The sequence below is a fragment of the Caloenas nicobarica genome, chromosome 5, assembly GCF_036013445.1.
Source record: "Caloenas nicobarica isolate bCalNic1 chromosome 5, bCalNic1.hap1, whole genome shotgun sequence".
Classification (NCBI taxonomy): domain Eukaryota; kingdom Metazoa; phylum Chordata; class Aves; order Columbiformes; family Columbidae; genus Caloenas; species Caloenas nicobarica.
This window is the reverse complement of record NC_088249.1, coordinates 7,357,227-7,373,384: the sequence shown is the minus strand read 5'-3', so window position 1 is coordinate 7,373,384 and position 16,158 is coordinate 7,357,227. Positions and strand designations below refer to the sequence as shown.

General features: G+C 50.4%; 1 protein-coding gene across 2 annotated transcripts; it reads left to right on the top strand.

Annotated features, from left to right (window-relative positions):
* Nucleotides 1-1,261: 1,261 nt before the first annotated feature.
* ZBTB25 (zinc finger and BTB domain containing 25) lies at nt 1,262-4,962 on the top strand. 2 transcript variants are annotated; one of them, XM_065636150.1, is made up of 3 exons: nt 1,262-1,334; nt 1,973-2,152; nt 3,327-4,962. In XM_065636150.1, the coding sequence occupies exons 2-3, from the start codon at nt 1,980-1,982 to the stop codon at nt 4,462-4,464; spliced, it is 1,311 nt and encodes a 436-aa protein (XP_065492222.1). In that variant the 5' UTR covers nt 1,262-1,334; nt 1,973-1,979; the 3' UTR covers nt 4,465-4,962. The 2 variants fall into 2 exon arrangements, with proteins under 2 accessions (XP_065492222.1, XP_065492221.1); XM_065636149.1 differs by lacking the exon at nt 1,262-1,334 and adding an exon at nt 1,410-1,765.
* The last annotated feature ends 11,196 nt before the right edge of the window (nt 4,963-16,158 follow it).

Genomic DNA, 16,158 nt, shown 5'->3' with positions numbered 1-16,158 from the left:
AATACAAAGCCCGATGGAAAAGAGAAAGCTGTTCTGGCCAGTGGGATAAGCAGCAAACTGCATGGAACAAAACACTTTGGAGCATACGCTTCATCTTCTCAGCCCATCTCTCGTCTTGCCTTGAGGCACTGCTGGAAACAGCCCCATAAACGGCTGGATTCTGGGGGGCCGGGGGCATTATTTGCCCTAAAGTTTTGGGAACAACCCAATTTAAAAAAATGGCCATTACAGGAATGCCATAGGAACATGAGCTGCAAAGTAGCAAAGGATGAGAGAAAACCATGAAGGATGATCCAAGGCACCAAACGTCTTCTGCAGAGGCCCCAAGCCAAGAGAGATGCCACTGAGGAGGCAGGTGTTACCAGATCTATGAAACTGCACCAAAAACATGGGGAAAGCATACAATCAGTGATTTTCACTGCCTTTTCTATCCAAAAGACAATTAACTTGGTGGCAGCAAGACGCCACGAGGACTGGAAGTTTAAACAGGTTGAAAAAGCAATTTGATAAAATTCATGGGAAAGATGCCTCCAAGATTGTGTTGAACGATAAAATTCATGGGAAAGATGCCTCCAAGATTGCGTTGCACACCAAAGCGCGGGCTGTGGCTCAGGGCGATGCTGCAGGAGGAGCTGGGGGGTGGCTGGAGATCAGGGTGGGGGTGGCACTGCCTGCACCCCCCTCTGCCAGGCGCTGCTGCACCCGCCTGCGGCCCGACCCAGCACGGCTGCTCTCACCCAAAATAACCCCTGGTTTAGAAATTAATAAGAGACTGGAGGAGGCCTGAGAGAGAAATGGTGCATCCACAGGATCCACCGGTGGTTAAACAAAGCACTCGGGCCACAGACATCGGTGAAAAGCCAGATCGTATCTTCACGTCCATTTTCATGAGCAGGCAACCTGGGGAGGTGCCTGTAACAGAAGGGTTTTTTATGCTAAAAAACAAACAAACAAAAACCAAAACAAAAAGAAACACTTATACTAAGAGCTAAGGAGCTCAGCAAATGATACTGTCACCGGGCGATTGAAGCAGCGAAGCCCCCAGCCCTGGGCGAGGTCTGTTGGAAGCGCCTCCGCAGCCCAGAGGAAACTCCCCCCCCCGCAGAAAGCCCTCCCGGGGCCGCCCGCGCTCCCTCCCTCAGCGCCGCGCCCACCCCGCCGCCGGGGCCGCGCAGCAGCCGCGCAGCGGGCCGCGGTCACTTTTTCCAGGCAGAGCGGCGCGGCGGGGGCGGCGGCAGGAAGCGCGGGGGGGGGGGCAGCGCCCACCCCATCCGCCGGGCTGGCAGCGGGGGCGGGCGGCGCCGCAGCGGGGCCAGCGCTGCGCTTCCGCGCGGGTAAGCGGCTGCGCGGGCGCGGAGGAGCCGCGGCGCGGGGGGAGGGCGCTGGTTACGCTCCCAGGGGAGGCTGCGCTGAGCGCCTCCCCCTGCTGTTCCCCCACCCTCCCGCGCAATAATTTTCAGCGGAAACAATAGCAAATATCAGCGTTTATTTGCGAAGGGGCCGCTGGCGAGGGCGGGCGGCTCAGCCCGGCACAATAGGGGCTTTGTCGGGCGGCACAGGGCTCCCGCTGTGAGCCGGTCCTGCCGCTCCCCGCGTCTCCGCTGCGGCGGCTGCGGGGCCGGGGAGCGATGGCGAGCGCGGGGAGCGGGGCGGTGGAAAGCGCGGTCCGGGCTCAGAGCAAAAGTTAGTGCCGATGCACCGCGGAGCCTTGTTAATTTGTAGGAGAACGAGCTCTGCTTGTAGCTGGCACGTCGGAAAGTCCCGGGTAGGTTTTGAGCTCGTTGAACGTGGGTTTGGGCACCGGTATCGGTAGGAGAAATTGTTAAATCGGGGTGCAGGGACCATCTGGAGGAGGGTAGGGGCTCTGCGGGGCCATGCTCTCTGCATTAAGGGTGGTGTGAAACCCACACTTGAGGCTTTGGGAGCTCTGTGATTTCTTCAAGAGGTGAACATCTTGCTCTCTTGCTCTCAGACACGCCATGGATACCATCGGCCACAGCGTCCTCCTCCTCCAGCAGCTGAACATGCAGCGGGAGTTTGGCTTTCTGTGTGACTGCACAGTTGCCATTGGAGATGTTTACTTCAAAGCCCACAGAGCGGTGCTCGCTGCTTTTTCGAACTATTTTAAGATGATATTTATTCATCAGACAAGGTAAGGACATGCAGCTCTCACTTTTTAACCACTCTGTTCAGCTTTCTGCTTTTTCCCCTTCCTAAAGGTATAACCATCTAAGTGTGTAAATGGGGATGTCAGATGTCCTGAGATTTTCCTAACCCAGCACACACCCCAGCTCTATAAACATTCCCAGGCCAGAATGTGCTGTTGTTTAAACCCACTCTCTTAGTCAGCATATGCCAACATCAGGTCCTGTGTTTTGAAGATGAGACTTTTGCATAATCAGAGAAAATAAACACGTAAGTACTACAGTCCTCCTGCAGTGAGACTGCACAAGTTGGCAGTCTAGGGATGTTCAGGTACCTCCTGCCCAGATGCAGCGTGTCCATTATTTTGCGTTAGCTTGTAGGCAAGCTTGCTGGGCGGGACTGTCCCTTCTGTCAGGATCCATGGGCTTGAAGCAATCAAGAAGCCTTATCACAGTTCTGCGCTTCAGACTCTTGCAGATAAGGGCCGAGACTGAGATCATCGATTTATTTCAAGCTGCTGTTCGGATGCTTCACCCAGCCAGGGCAGGAGTGGTTCTGCAGGTATAACAACAGTGGTGCCAAGGCCTAATCTCACCTCTGAGCTGGCGCTTGCTGCTCGTAATTAATTAAACCCTTCTCCAGTCTCCTTCCTTTTTGAGGGTCGTGCCCCTCAGCACTTTTGCAAGATCATCGTTAGCCATGGGCCGCGTAACCCTTCGGCTGGAAGTGAGAAGATCGGTTAACTTCCATTCCAATAGAAACTGTTTACTGACACTTAAGTGCAAAGCTCATAAAGATTACACAGTATCAGCAGCTGAATTTATTACTTAAACACACAAATATTCTTTGCCTCGTATTACTGGAGCGGCGCACACGGGGGATGTGTAGCTCGCACGGCATCACTGCGGTGCCGTGCGGTGGCAATCGTGCCTGTGAGTGACGGGGTGATCAGGCCACTCGCTGTCCCTGGCTGCGGTTGTGCTCACGGCCTTTGTAATCACAGGGGTAAATACACTCTGGGGCGCTTTGCTGTGCAAACGGGACACATGCACTTTTGCAGGTCTTGGCAGGGAGCGCTGCTGCTTGTGAACCGCAGCACACGGAGCAAGCGAAGGGGCAGGTAACGGATCAGGGTTGTGATTTGTAGCCCCGTATGTATTTAATCATCCGTCTTGTTTCAGCGAATGCATAAAGATTCAGCCTGCAGACATCCAGCCTGACATATTTAGTTACTTGTTGCATATCATGTACACCGGGAAAGGGCCAAAGCAGATGGTCAGCCAGAGCCGGCTGGAGGAGGGCATCCGCTTTCTCCACGCAGACCACCTCTCCCATATCGCCGTCGAGATGAACCAAGTGTTCTCCCCAGAGCCGGTCCAGTCTTCAAACTTGTACGGGATCCAGATCTCGACCGCACACAAACCGGCGAAGGAACGCGTGGGAGCGAAGGAGAGCCTGCCCAAGGCGGGCGGCAGGGCCGCTGCGCAGGGCGACCACCCGCAGCTGCAGCTCTCTCTGGCCATCGGCCTGGACGACAGCTCCCTCGACCAGCAGGGCGCTCGCCCCTCTGCTCAGCCCGCTGCTCTCGCCAAGCCGGCAGAAGAGCGTCCGAAGCTTTCGGTCTCCGTAAAGCAGGAGAGGTGCGACTCGGAGCCCGTGGTGTCCCAGAGCTGCACCCCTCCTTCTCCGGAGGTGGCAAGCCCCGTTTTTGCTAAGGCCAGTCTCAAGGTGCACCTGTGTCACTACTGCGGGGAGCGTTTCGACTCCCGGGTTGGGCTGCGGCAGCACTTGCACACCCACGTGTCGGGCTCGCTGCCCTTCGGCGTGCCGGCCTCCATCCTGGAGAGCAGCGACCTGGGCGAGGTGCACCCTCTGGCTGAGGACAGGGAGGCCGGGGATGGCCCCCGGCTCGGGGCCTTCCTCCTCAAGGAGGACGAGCATCAGCTGGAGCATCCGAGCTGCAGCGACCTGGAGCCTCTGCAGATCGGCCAGCTCTCCCTCATCTCCAAGGACCACGAACCGCTGGAGTTGAACTGTAACTTTTCTTTCTCAAGAAAGAGAAAAATCAGTTGCACCGTCTGCGGCCGCACGTTCTTCCGGAAGAGCCAGCTGCTGGAACACATGTACATGCACAGAGGGAAGCAGCACAAGTACAGCCGCTGCCAGCGGCTGGAGAGCCCCGCGACGCCCAGGTTTCATCCTTACTGTGACAGCGAGAGCGTGGGGAAGAGCTCCAGTTTGTCCCAGGAACACTTAGATGAATGTATACTGGAGTCGGATCTCATCCAAGAAAGCGTTGATACGATCCTGGTAGAGTAGTTCTGCCCCTGTGTAGCCTTCAGATGCTGAAACTCTGGATATTTTGGCATTTTCCACCTAGTCGGCAGCTCCTCCCTGCAGCTGATTTTCTTCAACCACCATTCCCATCACCTCCAAGATAACTGTGAAGAACTGCTTACTTTGATTTGTGTACTTGCTTTTTTACTTCTCTAACTTTTAAACTTGAGCTAATTCCCACCCGAGTCCTTGGAAGCCTCCACGTAACTCGGTTACATTTTTCATAAATGTGAACTTGGCTTCTGCTCTGCTTTACTAGAGTTGAGACTGTATTGCTGGGTGTGAGGTTTAAACATTGTCTAATAGGCTGCGAGGTGCCTAGTACTGTTTGTATCCCATAGAATTGCTCTTCTGAAACTAGATGGAGGGAAATGTAGAGGGAAATACGTATTGTGTTTCCCAAATAGTTTGTTTTTAATTAAAATAAACATCTCAAGGAGATTAATCCTGGTGTTTGTGTTGTGTAACTGCAGTTAATAAATCTCAGCATAAAATACACGTGGAAGCCATAAGGCTGGTCTTTTCAAGGGCACTGGTGGCATCAATGTAAGGGTGGAAACCTTCACTTTGCACTGATGAGGACTCCAGGTCTTGTCAATCTTTTAAATTTACTTTTAAACTTCTTCCTCATTCCTATTCCTCCCTCATCAACTGCTCCTGCATGAGCAGAGACAAATTTTGATGCCCCTCTAGGACATGTCCCATTATTGTCCATCTTCTCTGCAAGGAGCTGCAAAGAAGGACGTGTCCTCTCCTCTTGGAGAGGAGGCGCATCCTAACCAAAAGTCTTTACAAGATTAAAAACCACACATGGATTTTCTTGGTGAAAATGATTTCTGACTCTGTACTTGGAGCAAACACATTCTTAAATATTGCATTCTGTACACTTACTAAGAGCAAGCATATAATGTGTTATTTCTTCTGTGCTTGCAAAGCCGCCATAAAATGGTAAAATGCAAGCTTTTTGCCTTTCATTTATCATTACTTAATATCTGAAGAGTAATAACATACCGAAGAGAGGTTTAAAATTGTATGTATTCCTCTTGGAGTCGTATTTTGTTCCTCTGTAGCTTTTCACCTGAGATACCCCAGGCTTCCTACCAGATGGGCTCCAACCCATCCCTCAAGAGATGCTCTTGACCAGAAGGCCTTGAAGAGCCACACAACGTTCTTACAGCGCAGAGGTTTCTTTCACAGCGAAGAGCAAAAGCCTTGCAAGCTGTTCCCGTAATCTCATTACCCAGTTTTTGAGAAGCTGGCGGCTCCCTGCCAGTCCCGGTGGAGTTGAGTCATTGCCTTCGGAAAGGGGGAGCCTGAACAATGGTGAGACCAGTTCACTGTCAAAATGCCCGCTCCAAAGCTCTTTGTAGTCAGGACCCTTGAGCTGTTCTTCTTTGAAGCTGTCCTGGAGCAAGAGCTGCAATTAAATCGCGGCTGAATTAAAAGACCATCTGAGGTCTTTGTAAGGGTGGCTGCTGCTTCTCCTGGGCAGGGAGCTGCACACTCCAGGGGATGGATGGGCCACTGAGGGCTGCCAAATTGTGTTTTAAGACAAAGGGAAAAAACAAACAGCCTCTGAGCCCGCCTGGATGATGTTACAAAATGCACATTGCGGTTTGGGGTGTGCTTGCCTGCTAGACTGAGCGCTCCTCTCGCTGTGCGTGCCCGTTAAAGCTGCCCTGGTGTGAAGGCATTTTAACTGTGCTTAAAAAGCCTCTCTTTAAAACAAGCAAACAAACAAAACCCTGCAGACATCCAGGCCTGCAAATATTGTGTCTGAGCACGGAGAGATTCTCACGGAGCATTTCCTAGAAGAGAGCTAAATCATGTCCAGCACAAGCTGCTTTTAACTGGAGCAAATGGCCTCTGGCTTCCACTGACCTCCATTTCTACATGATGGTTAAAAAAAACGGTATTTTATAGTCATTCCCTGTTTCTGTGTGACACTTTACCCAGTAGGCTGGCTTCTCTGGGTGCTGCTTGCTTTGCTTGGTTTCCTGCATTTAATTTAAGCCCTGTTAGGAACAGAGAGGAGCATCTGCTGGGTTGGGGCATAGCTGTAGCAAAGAGCTGAAAATGAGCTTTTAGACTATTCAGTGGGAGATGGGCATCTCGGTAACTTCATCGAGATGTTTAACTTGCCTGAACTAATTGATATTGAAAGTCAAACGGCCCTCAATGTCTCTGCAGAGATAACCGAGCAGTGGTAATAGAGTATCGGGGACAGCAGTGGGGACAGAAGCAGCAGTGCCCAAAGGCACCGCTGGGACATGCTGCTCGTCTTTGGGTTTGTGGGAAGGATCGTTTTCTTCACTTCTTGACCATTAAAAAGGAGCTTTAATAAAAACTATGAAGTTGGGTAGACGAGCCAAATGTGTATAAACTACATGTGCATATGTGTTGTAGGAGTGACTCTGTTGTATTGACTGCAAATAGTAAAGCTGACATCAGACTGCAATCAGCACTGTGTTCATGGACGTGTTCAGTATGTCTTCGAAAATTTACAAGTGTAAGCGATTTTTTTATATCGTCATACACCTTTTTAGGGTGTACTTTGATTAAGCTTTGCAGTACTGAACATCTGTGACATCAAACATCTGCATTTTTTGCATCATTCACAATACAATAAACGCATTTTCAGCCGTTTTCTACTGCAAGCGTCAAAGTGCTGTTATAATTAAAGCAAGAAACAGCTTGCAAGACCAAAGTCATCAGCTCCAAGTTATGTTAACTCGAAAACATAATTCTCTTTAAGTCTTGTGAATAGAAAACAATTTCAGAAGACAGTTACATTTGCTAAGCAAGGGCAGCAGCTGCTCCTGGATACATCATAAGAAGTTTTATTACTGTATGTAGAAGACACTTGAATTACTAAGTGCTTAACCTTTATGCTGGTGCATGCTTGAAAGTCTGCCTGACTTGCACAGCTGGGCTTGGCAAATACTCATTTCTTGTGTCTTTTTTTTTTTTTCATGAAAATACAAAAGAATTCGTCACAGTGTGCAGAATACTGATACTGGTAATTCCTTCCAGATATCTGCGATTGGTTGATAAATGCACATGGGCGTAGGCAAAGAAAGACCCAGGGTACTGCTGCTTGAAGGCTGAAAGTCTCTCAAAGCTCTGGGGGACCCCCAGAGCTTTGCCTGGTGCTGCAAAAGGGTCCTGGCATCAAGGACACGGAGCTGCCAAACCACAGGCATTGCAGTGCCTTGTCTGTGGGCTCTACAGCTCATGTTTTATGAAAACATGGGAAGATTTGGGGCTCAGACCCCTGTCAAAGCCCTGTAGCATGAGCAGACTCCTGGGCCAGCTCAAGTTAACCTCTGAAATGCCAGTAAGTGCTGCAGCGGCTGCCATCACTCTCACACGTATCTGGGTGCTGGCCTGAATATGCCACCTGTAGGTTAGGTGGCTTCTCAACCAAAGCACGCTAAACAATTTTGAGATAGGCATTTTGAAATATTTTTAGTTCTCTGATGCTGAATAGTCTGGGTCTCACAGGGGCCACAGTTCCTGGGCTGCTTAGGGTGCAGTAAAGTGTGTAGAATGAAGGGTATTTATCTCCCCTTCTAGCACGGGGCTGTTTTACTGCAAAACTTGCTTTTAACCACCTGCAGTGCTGGCAGGAGGTGCCATTTGGTAGCACTTGTGCAATGAAAGCCTTAGACTGAAGTTCTCCTGCATTACCAGTGCCATAGGAGTGAAACCTCAATGCCTGTTACTTGCACAAGTCGTCCCTAAAGGGTAACCTGTCCCCTCTCAGTGTTCACCTGCAAATTGATAGATTTTGCCTCTTCCACCTTGAATATTTGGGCAGCTGCGGGAGAGCAGTGCCGGCTGCCCAGGAGGTGATGCTGATGGCCAGGCCGTGCTCACCCCATCTCTACACAGGATAAAAAAACCCCTTTCAGCTGATTTTATCTTCTGCACAGGCTGTGGTTACTACACGTCTTCAGACATCTGGTTACACCAGCCACTCGAGCAGGCTCTTTGCTTGCATGTCGTCTGTCAAATCACTGTGAAATGGGGCGGCGGTGCCATGGGGGGTGCAGAAGGGCTGTCACAGCCCGTCCGTGGGTGCAGCGCCCCTCACCAGAGGGGTCTGGGACACCTCTGCACAATGAGGAGGTTAGAAAAGGAAAATAAATTTGCTGCGAGGCTGTAAACCTGAAGCAGTGAGCATTGCAGTTAAAAATAAAACCATGAAATACTGCTATCATAACCTTTCCAGAAAGAGTGTAATGCTGATACCGAATAGTTTTCTACTGTTTCGGAGGCAAAAGGTATAAATCCCACGTAAGCAAAGCCTTCAGAAGTGTGGTGACAAACGATCTCGGCAGATGCAGCTCAGCATCATTGAATGGGACCGCGAACTATCAGTGGCCAAGATGGGAGGTTTTTTCTTGGCTTGTCGAAGCCCTCCCACGGCAATCTGCAGGTCATGCCATTCTGCTGGAATCACCTTCAGCTTTGCTGTTTAATAAAACCCAGCCTTTTCGTTCCCCTCTTGCCATGGTATGCCAAGGACTGCTACTGAGTGGGCTTCCCAGCAAATATATTCTGAGCAATAAGAAACTGGGAGAAAAAAGGTAAAGAGGATGGATCTGCCCTAAATTACATGCCAGTTAAATATTTACAACCAGAGCTGTGTCAGGACTGAATTCCTTGAGTTGCAATTGCAGCATTTATCGGATTTGCATATTTCATTAAGAAAAAATAATGACATGACTTCAAAAGCAGCCTAAGAGAGGAAATATTTCCACTAACTATTCTAAATAAGACACTGAACCCTCAGAACAAAGGCAGAGCAACGCTCAAAACCTTGTCTGCTGAATTAGGTTGGTTTTGACCTGAGCTGAGCCACCCTGGGAAGCTTTGCAGAGCTCAGGGCAGTCCGTGCGTAGCTTTACCCTCCCGGGATGCAGAAGGCGATGCTGCTAAAGGCTTCCAGCAGCAGTCAGGTGAATTCTAGTCCATGCTAACCCACCTGTTACTGGGACAAACAGCATAAGAAAATGTTGTATAAAGCCCTCTGTCCCTCCTGGCACTGGATTCGCCACTCACCCCTAGGAGGATGTAGAATCATAGAATCATAGAATGTCCTGAGTTGGAAGGGACCCACAAGGATCATCGAGTCCAACTCCTGTCCCCGCACAGGAGACCCCACAGTTCACACCGTGTGTCTCAGGGCCTTGTCCAGGCTCTTCTTGAACACTGTCGGGCTTGGGGCCGTGACACCTCCCTGGGGAGCCTGTTCCAGTGCTCCAGCAACCTCTGGGTGAAGAACCTTTTCCTGATGATCAACCTGAACCTCCCCTGGCACTTCTTCCTGACATTCCCTCAGGTTCTGTCATTGTAAAGCTGGCTATAGGCACCGGGGCAGGCAAACCAGGGCCATGAGCTATCGGGGTGATGCAGGGGAGAGACCTCATGGCAGGGACAAGCACAGTGTCACCCGTCGAGCCAGGCCTGGTGCCAGTGCTGGGGGTGCAGCCCTGCCAAGCTCCAGCCAAAAGTGCCGCTGTGCCGGGGGTGGAGGCTGATGCCCAGCGCCACCCCCCTTTCCCTGCAGCCATCCCGGGAGGGACCCGCTCCAGCAGTCATCGCCACTGCCACCCCGCAGCAGTGCCAGACCCAGCAGAGCAGGCATCAAACCTGTCATTAGGGGCCAAGCATCCCCTGCCAGCCTCTGTTTATCCCGGCGGTGCGGTCATGAGCCGCTTACTCATCGCTTTGATGCGCAGGGTGCAGGTGTGCATTCCTGTTGCGCCTGTTGCACACGCCTGCCGGCCCCGCACGGCTGAGCCAGCCGGTCCCCCAGCCCGCGGTGTCGTGCCCACGGGCTCGCAGCTGCTCTACAAACTTCAGGGAGACTCGGGACGAGAGACTTTCAGCACTTGGGCCTCCCCTGCTTTGCTCCGGCTCGCAAACTAAATGGAAATTCAGCTGCAGGCTGGCTGGGCTGCGACAAAGCGCTGTTCAGCGTCCGCCTGCGCTCCAAGGAGAACGCCCGACGCCTTTGCGCAGCGGCAGTCTGGGGAGGTTTTGGCAGGCGGAGAGGCTGCTGGCGGGAGCACGGGGACGCATCGCTCCTCCTCCCTGGTGGGGATGCTCAGAAGCACCGTAGGAGTCGGAGTTCTTGCGCTTCCCACCCAGCTGCCATCGCACCAGTCGCACATCATGCAGAGCTGTCACGGCACTGAGCCTTGACGCATCAGTACCTCGGTCTCGTGTCTTCGTTAAAATGGCAAACAGTGAGAGCAAACGTGACACGAATGACTGTCGTTAGCTCGCGGAGATGACATGCCTCTCAAGATTAAAATTCGCCCTCTGGGACAACGGGAAAGCGATGCTTGGGGTGTCCGTGCATTGGGAAGGACGTGGAGCTGGGAGGGCAGCACTCAAAAGGACACTGGTACCTGCAGAAGGGACCCTGCTGGGGCTCCCACCTTGGCAAGGGAATAAAGAGATTTGAAAGGATGATCTCAGCTAAATCTAACTCACGGGCTGATGGGGTGACTGCCAGTCAGCTGCAGCGACAGATGATACTTTCATCTCAGCAATCTGAATTGCAAAACATGTTTTCTTAACGTCTCCCTCCCTTTTGTATCCAGCATGTTTGTCAGTTTTTATGTAACAAAACCTATTTTAAAATGCTGGGTTTGGGTATTCTTGCTGAAATCCACTTTCCAACTAAATGGACTTTCACCCCATTGCAGGAAAATCCCGTCATTTGGCACAGAACTGCACCCTTCACAACTCTCTGCAAGAAGAAAGAAATGTGAAAGTTGTGCCTCCTAAAAAATGTTAACCTATATTGTTGCTGAAATAACTGCATAAGAAATAACATCCTCTGATCATATATTTTTTAAATCACATTTAATATTATATAAAGATTTTGTCTGGTTGCAAATGAAAGTATTTCATTATTTTAATACCACCCAACAAGAGCTAACGAGAACCATTTCTCTGGGAAATAAAACTGTAGATGTAGAATAATATTAAAGCAAATTATTTGTATCAATCTGTTCTCTGGGAGCATTTCTTCATTTTGAGTTATTCGTGTTGAAACTCTGTATCTATAAGACAGGCAATGTTAGGGCTTCGCTGCTCCTAACACGTGGGGTAATCAGCAGGGTCCGGCTTCCATCCATCCATCCATCCATCCATCCATCCATCCCAAGCATAGAACGGGGTTCCTGTGTATTTCACAAACCTACTCCATTTCTCATATGCGTTTGTGAAGACAAAACAAAACAAAACAAACAAACAAAAACCCCACCAAAATCTTGGATTTTTAATTTTTACACAGAAGCACACATAAGAAAATGTCCATCATTTATGAAGAGACAGCACGTTCAACTCAAACACTGGATTCCTGGCTGCTGCGAATTTGGTCCTTTGAATCTACGGAGCTGCCGTGACCTTCAGCAGCTGGAGATCTGGCCCTAAGCAGTCTGCACATTTTTAATGCATTTTTGGCATCCCAGGGCAGGAAAGAAAATGCAGTATTTGTTCATGCCACCATTGTCTACCAGCAATTTCCACAAGGAACTTTTCAGGGGATACACTTGTTTTCTGCTGGGCTCAGCGTTGACATAACAGGAAAGCTTTTTATCTCCCTGGAAGCCTCCCTGGGCACAAGTTATACTATTTAAACACTTTTTTCTTTGCTACTAATATAAAACAGCTGTGGGAAATGAAAATATTGAACGACACAGCAAAGCAGGGATAAGGGACTTGCTGAATATAAAGCCGGATTGTCCCTGCCGAGGAGGGTGCTGGAAACATCTGGGAGAAAAGCAGCAGCACAGGCCGTGGGGTGAGCAGAAGAACCAAATAATTTAAGATGCTGCTACAAAGCAACCACTTCCATAATTCCGAGGGGCAGCAAGCAAAGAACTCCATGACGAGGAGCCAGATGGCCCAAAAGCAATCTGAATGAGGCTATAAGAAACCAAGTTTATGTATTACTCCAGTTTCTTTCAGCTGTTGGTGAGGAATGCCCTAAAGCCAGGTCACCCTTTGGTGCTCTGGCACAATCAGTCATGTTCTCACAGGTTTCCTGGCCCAATTCTCTTTTGCGATAGTAAATTTATCATTCCTCCTCCGAAAGAATAAATGTTTTATTAATGCTCAACTCTCTAATCATAATGAAGGAGTAGAGAGTCTTAATTAAGTAATTAGCAGCTGTTATGAGTCTGTATTTTGTTCTGTAAAGCTGAAAGAATAAATAGTATTAATACTACTAAAAAAGTATAACTTCTTTTTTCTGTATGTTATAAAGTGAAAGATGTTATGCAGAAAAAAAGATTAGGTCGTGGGATCCTTTTGCGCTGTAACAGAAAGTGCCAAAGCACCGAACTTGCTGCTCCCCATGCCGAGGTGCTGGCCCCACCGCGGTCCCGGTCACCAGCAAACCACATCTGGAAATAGCAACCTGGAGCCTTGGGAGCAGAAAGCCTCAACCAGCAGCTTGTGGAGAAAAACCAACCCAACCCCATGGGATGGGCAAGACCTGTGCCACTCCACGTGCAGCGGGGTTTGATCCTGGTCTGTCTGGTCTGTCTGGTCTCAACTTTTTCCAGGGCGTGTAATCGGGCATTGAGCTGTTGGGCAGCAGGACGGCTTTTCTTGGCCACTGGACACTTGTGATCCTTCACAAATACCTTATAGCAGTCCCTGGGCAGCCAGGAATCTGCGGTGGAAATTACTGACCAGCAAACAAAAGGAAACCTTATAAAAAGAGCACAGGAGGAGCAAGCGTCCAAAGAATTCAGGTCTGCTACCAGCCTTAAGATTTCTTTCTGCTCACTGCACGGCTGCCTGAAAAGCTGGACACATCAGAGCACCACTCTAAGTTTACCCTTTCATATATAATATCTCTCCAGAGCTGCCCACTCAATCACAAGGCAAGAAAACAACAGGTACATTCAGGTTTAATGAAATAATCATCAGTTATATGTATAGCTATAACCGAGGGGAGAAACAGCTACAGAAAGGATGCAAACACAACCCTGGATGCGGAGCAACAGTCACAGAGGCCACGCTGGACCAAAGCATTTCTGCCATTCTCCTCCTACTTTTGAAGACATGCTTCTCCTAAAAGGCAATACTGAAATACATGAAATCTTCTCAAAACTGCTTAGCGGGCTGACAGAAGATGACAGCCTGGCCCCGCGGGGTCATTTTGTGTTCTTTCACTAGAGCCCCAGACATCGTCCTCCGCAGCTGACACCAGCGGGGTCTCACAGAGATGCTGCAGCCCTTTGCTCGGCACCAACCGGCCGCGGTGCCCGGCGTGATCCCGTGCAAGCCCATCAGCAGCCTCCAGCGCTTCTCACAGTGCTGCGGCAGCTCCAAAGTACATACCAAAGTCCTCAAAAAGTCCCTCTCAAAACCACGGCGAAACACTTGGAAGGACCAGCGTGAAGTACAAAGCCATGAAAATTGTACACACTGAATTATCAATATCTGATAACTTATTAAATAGATTCACAGAAAAAGAAAACCTTTTATTATCTTTTTACATCCTCTGATTTTTCCTTAAGTTTTACTTGCACGGAAACAAGCTGTGGCACTCACTGCTCACAGTCTTCTCGTAACAGCAGAGAGGCTTTATCAAACCTTAAAATGTGGTTGTGCACCAGGTACTAGGAAAGTTTACAGCCCTTGTATTTTAACAGAAATCCAAATCCTAGGCTGGGGAGGGAAATCTCCGACTATGGTCAGTGAGCAATTGCCAAGCGAGGCTGCTATTTCTGTATCGGCTGAGAAATACACAGGAGAATTTTCTCAGAACAGGCTGACTTGCCCGCAGCTGTACGTAAATCCCAGCTGCTCAGATGCAATCCCAAATTATTAAAAGGCTCTTTTCTCTTGGAGAACTGGTAGTTAGAGGCGACGCTTGCACACACACACTATGCTGGTGCAAAGCCCATCAGAGCAGGGCAGTTGGTGGGTTTTTGATGGCAGTTGGCCTGTCCAGGCATTTTACAGCCATGTCCCCAGGCTCTCACATCTAGATGTTTTCCCTGGGGACTTTGGTAAGATCTCTCTGGCATTTCCCTACGTGTTTCAGAGCAAGCTACATGGCGTGCCAGAGCCAGCTGGAGCCTGCTGGAGCAATGCACGTCTCCCAGGGGATGCCCGGACTCGCTGAAGCCGGGTGGGCTTTGCCGTGCGGGGGGAGCCTTGCGGAACAGGCTGCGCCCAGCACCCAGGGACACCGGCAGTGCTCAGACCAAATCTCCTCCCCACTTACAGCCATCCCAGCGCCAGCAGAACATCACAGCTACCCAAACTGTGTGAACACGGAGGCAAGAGAATCATAGAATCACAGAATCATAGAACAGTTTGGGTCGGAAGGGATCTTCCAAGCTCATCCAGTGCCCCCCCTGCCATGAGCAGGGACATCTGCACCAGCTCAGGTTGCTCAGAGCCCCGTCCAGCCTGGCCTGGGATGTCTCCAGGGATGGTTCATTCACCACCTCTCTGGGCGACCTGGGCCAGGGTTTCACCACCCTCTTGTAAAAAATCTATTCCTCGTGCTTAGCCTGAATCTTCCGTCTTTTAGTCTAAAACCATCACTCCTTGTCCTATTGCAAGAGACCCTGCTAACAAGTCTGTCCCCATCTTTCTTATAAGCCCCTTTTAAGTACGAAAAGGCCACAATAAGGTCTCCCTGGAGCCTTTTCTTTTTCAGACTGAACAACCCCAATCTCTCAGCCTAGCTGACTGCTAACACGCATGCAGCTCACTGCTATTTATATCACATGCCTTATATCAAAAATATGCTCCATCCGAGGAGAGCTTCACCACGACATCGTGACTGGGACGGAGCAAGGCGAAGGACGCAGAGGGGCTGGCCGCAGCAGGCATGCTCCTGCCCAGCCCGCGCCACCGCCGCCACTGGGAATTCTGCCCACTGAGTTTAATGGTGCGAGAACGAGCCCCCAGCAAACGAAGCGATGTCGTTTTCTTGGCATTCGCGCAGCTTGGGGTCAGCAAGGCGAGCGGCTGATGCTGTGCCTTAACGTGTCTGGAAATGCACAGGCTGCTTGTGACAGGGGAAGAGGCCGAATGAAAAACGCCGCTCGCTGCAACCATCCAGCTTCATGCGAGGCCACGGCAGGGGCGAAGGCAGCTTCTGGCATCTGTACGTAGCAAGTACCTGTTTGCAATACTAAACGCCGGCCTGAGCGTGTCTGGCATTGATGTTTTCGTGTTAACATTGCAGTCGCTTCACCCCTCCTCGTCTCCACCGAAGTCCAGGGCAAACCTCCAGCTGCGGGCGACGTGCCCCGAATCCAGCCCAGCAGCAGGTCGGGTGCTCAGCACCTCTCGGGACCTTTCACTAAACACACGGTACATACAGATCTACAGCATGAACAGCAGGGATATCTGGCATGGATGGTGGCAGAGACGTGGCCTTAACGTAAAAATGCCACTAAATGAAAACACAGTTGCTGCAACACCTTCGTTTTTCTGCAGCTGCGGCTGACGGCACTGCCTGAAGCCCCAGCCCCAGGGGACACGCTGTGCGTAGCAGGACCTGTCCCACATCCCAGGATCCATTTCACATAGACACACAACTGAACGGGCATGCAGAATTAACTACACCTCGGCCCCGGGAGCCCTTCAAGCTTTCTCCCCCCAAGGCCAAATGGAGCT

Coding starts and splice junctions, on each gene's coding strand:
- ZBTB25 (XM_065636150.1), top strand. CDS start 1,980: ATGGATACCATCGGCCACAGCGTCCTCCTCCTCCAGCAGCTGAACATG. Junction 2,153..3,326: donor ATATTTATTCATCAGACAAG/GTAAGGACATGC, acceptor GTCTTGTTTCAG/CGAATGCATAAAGATTCAGC.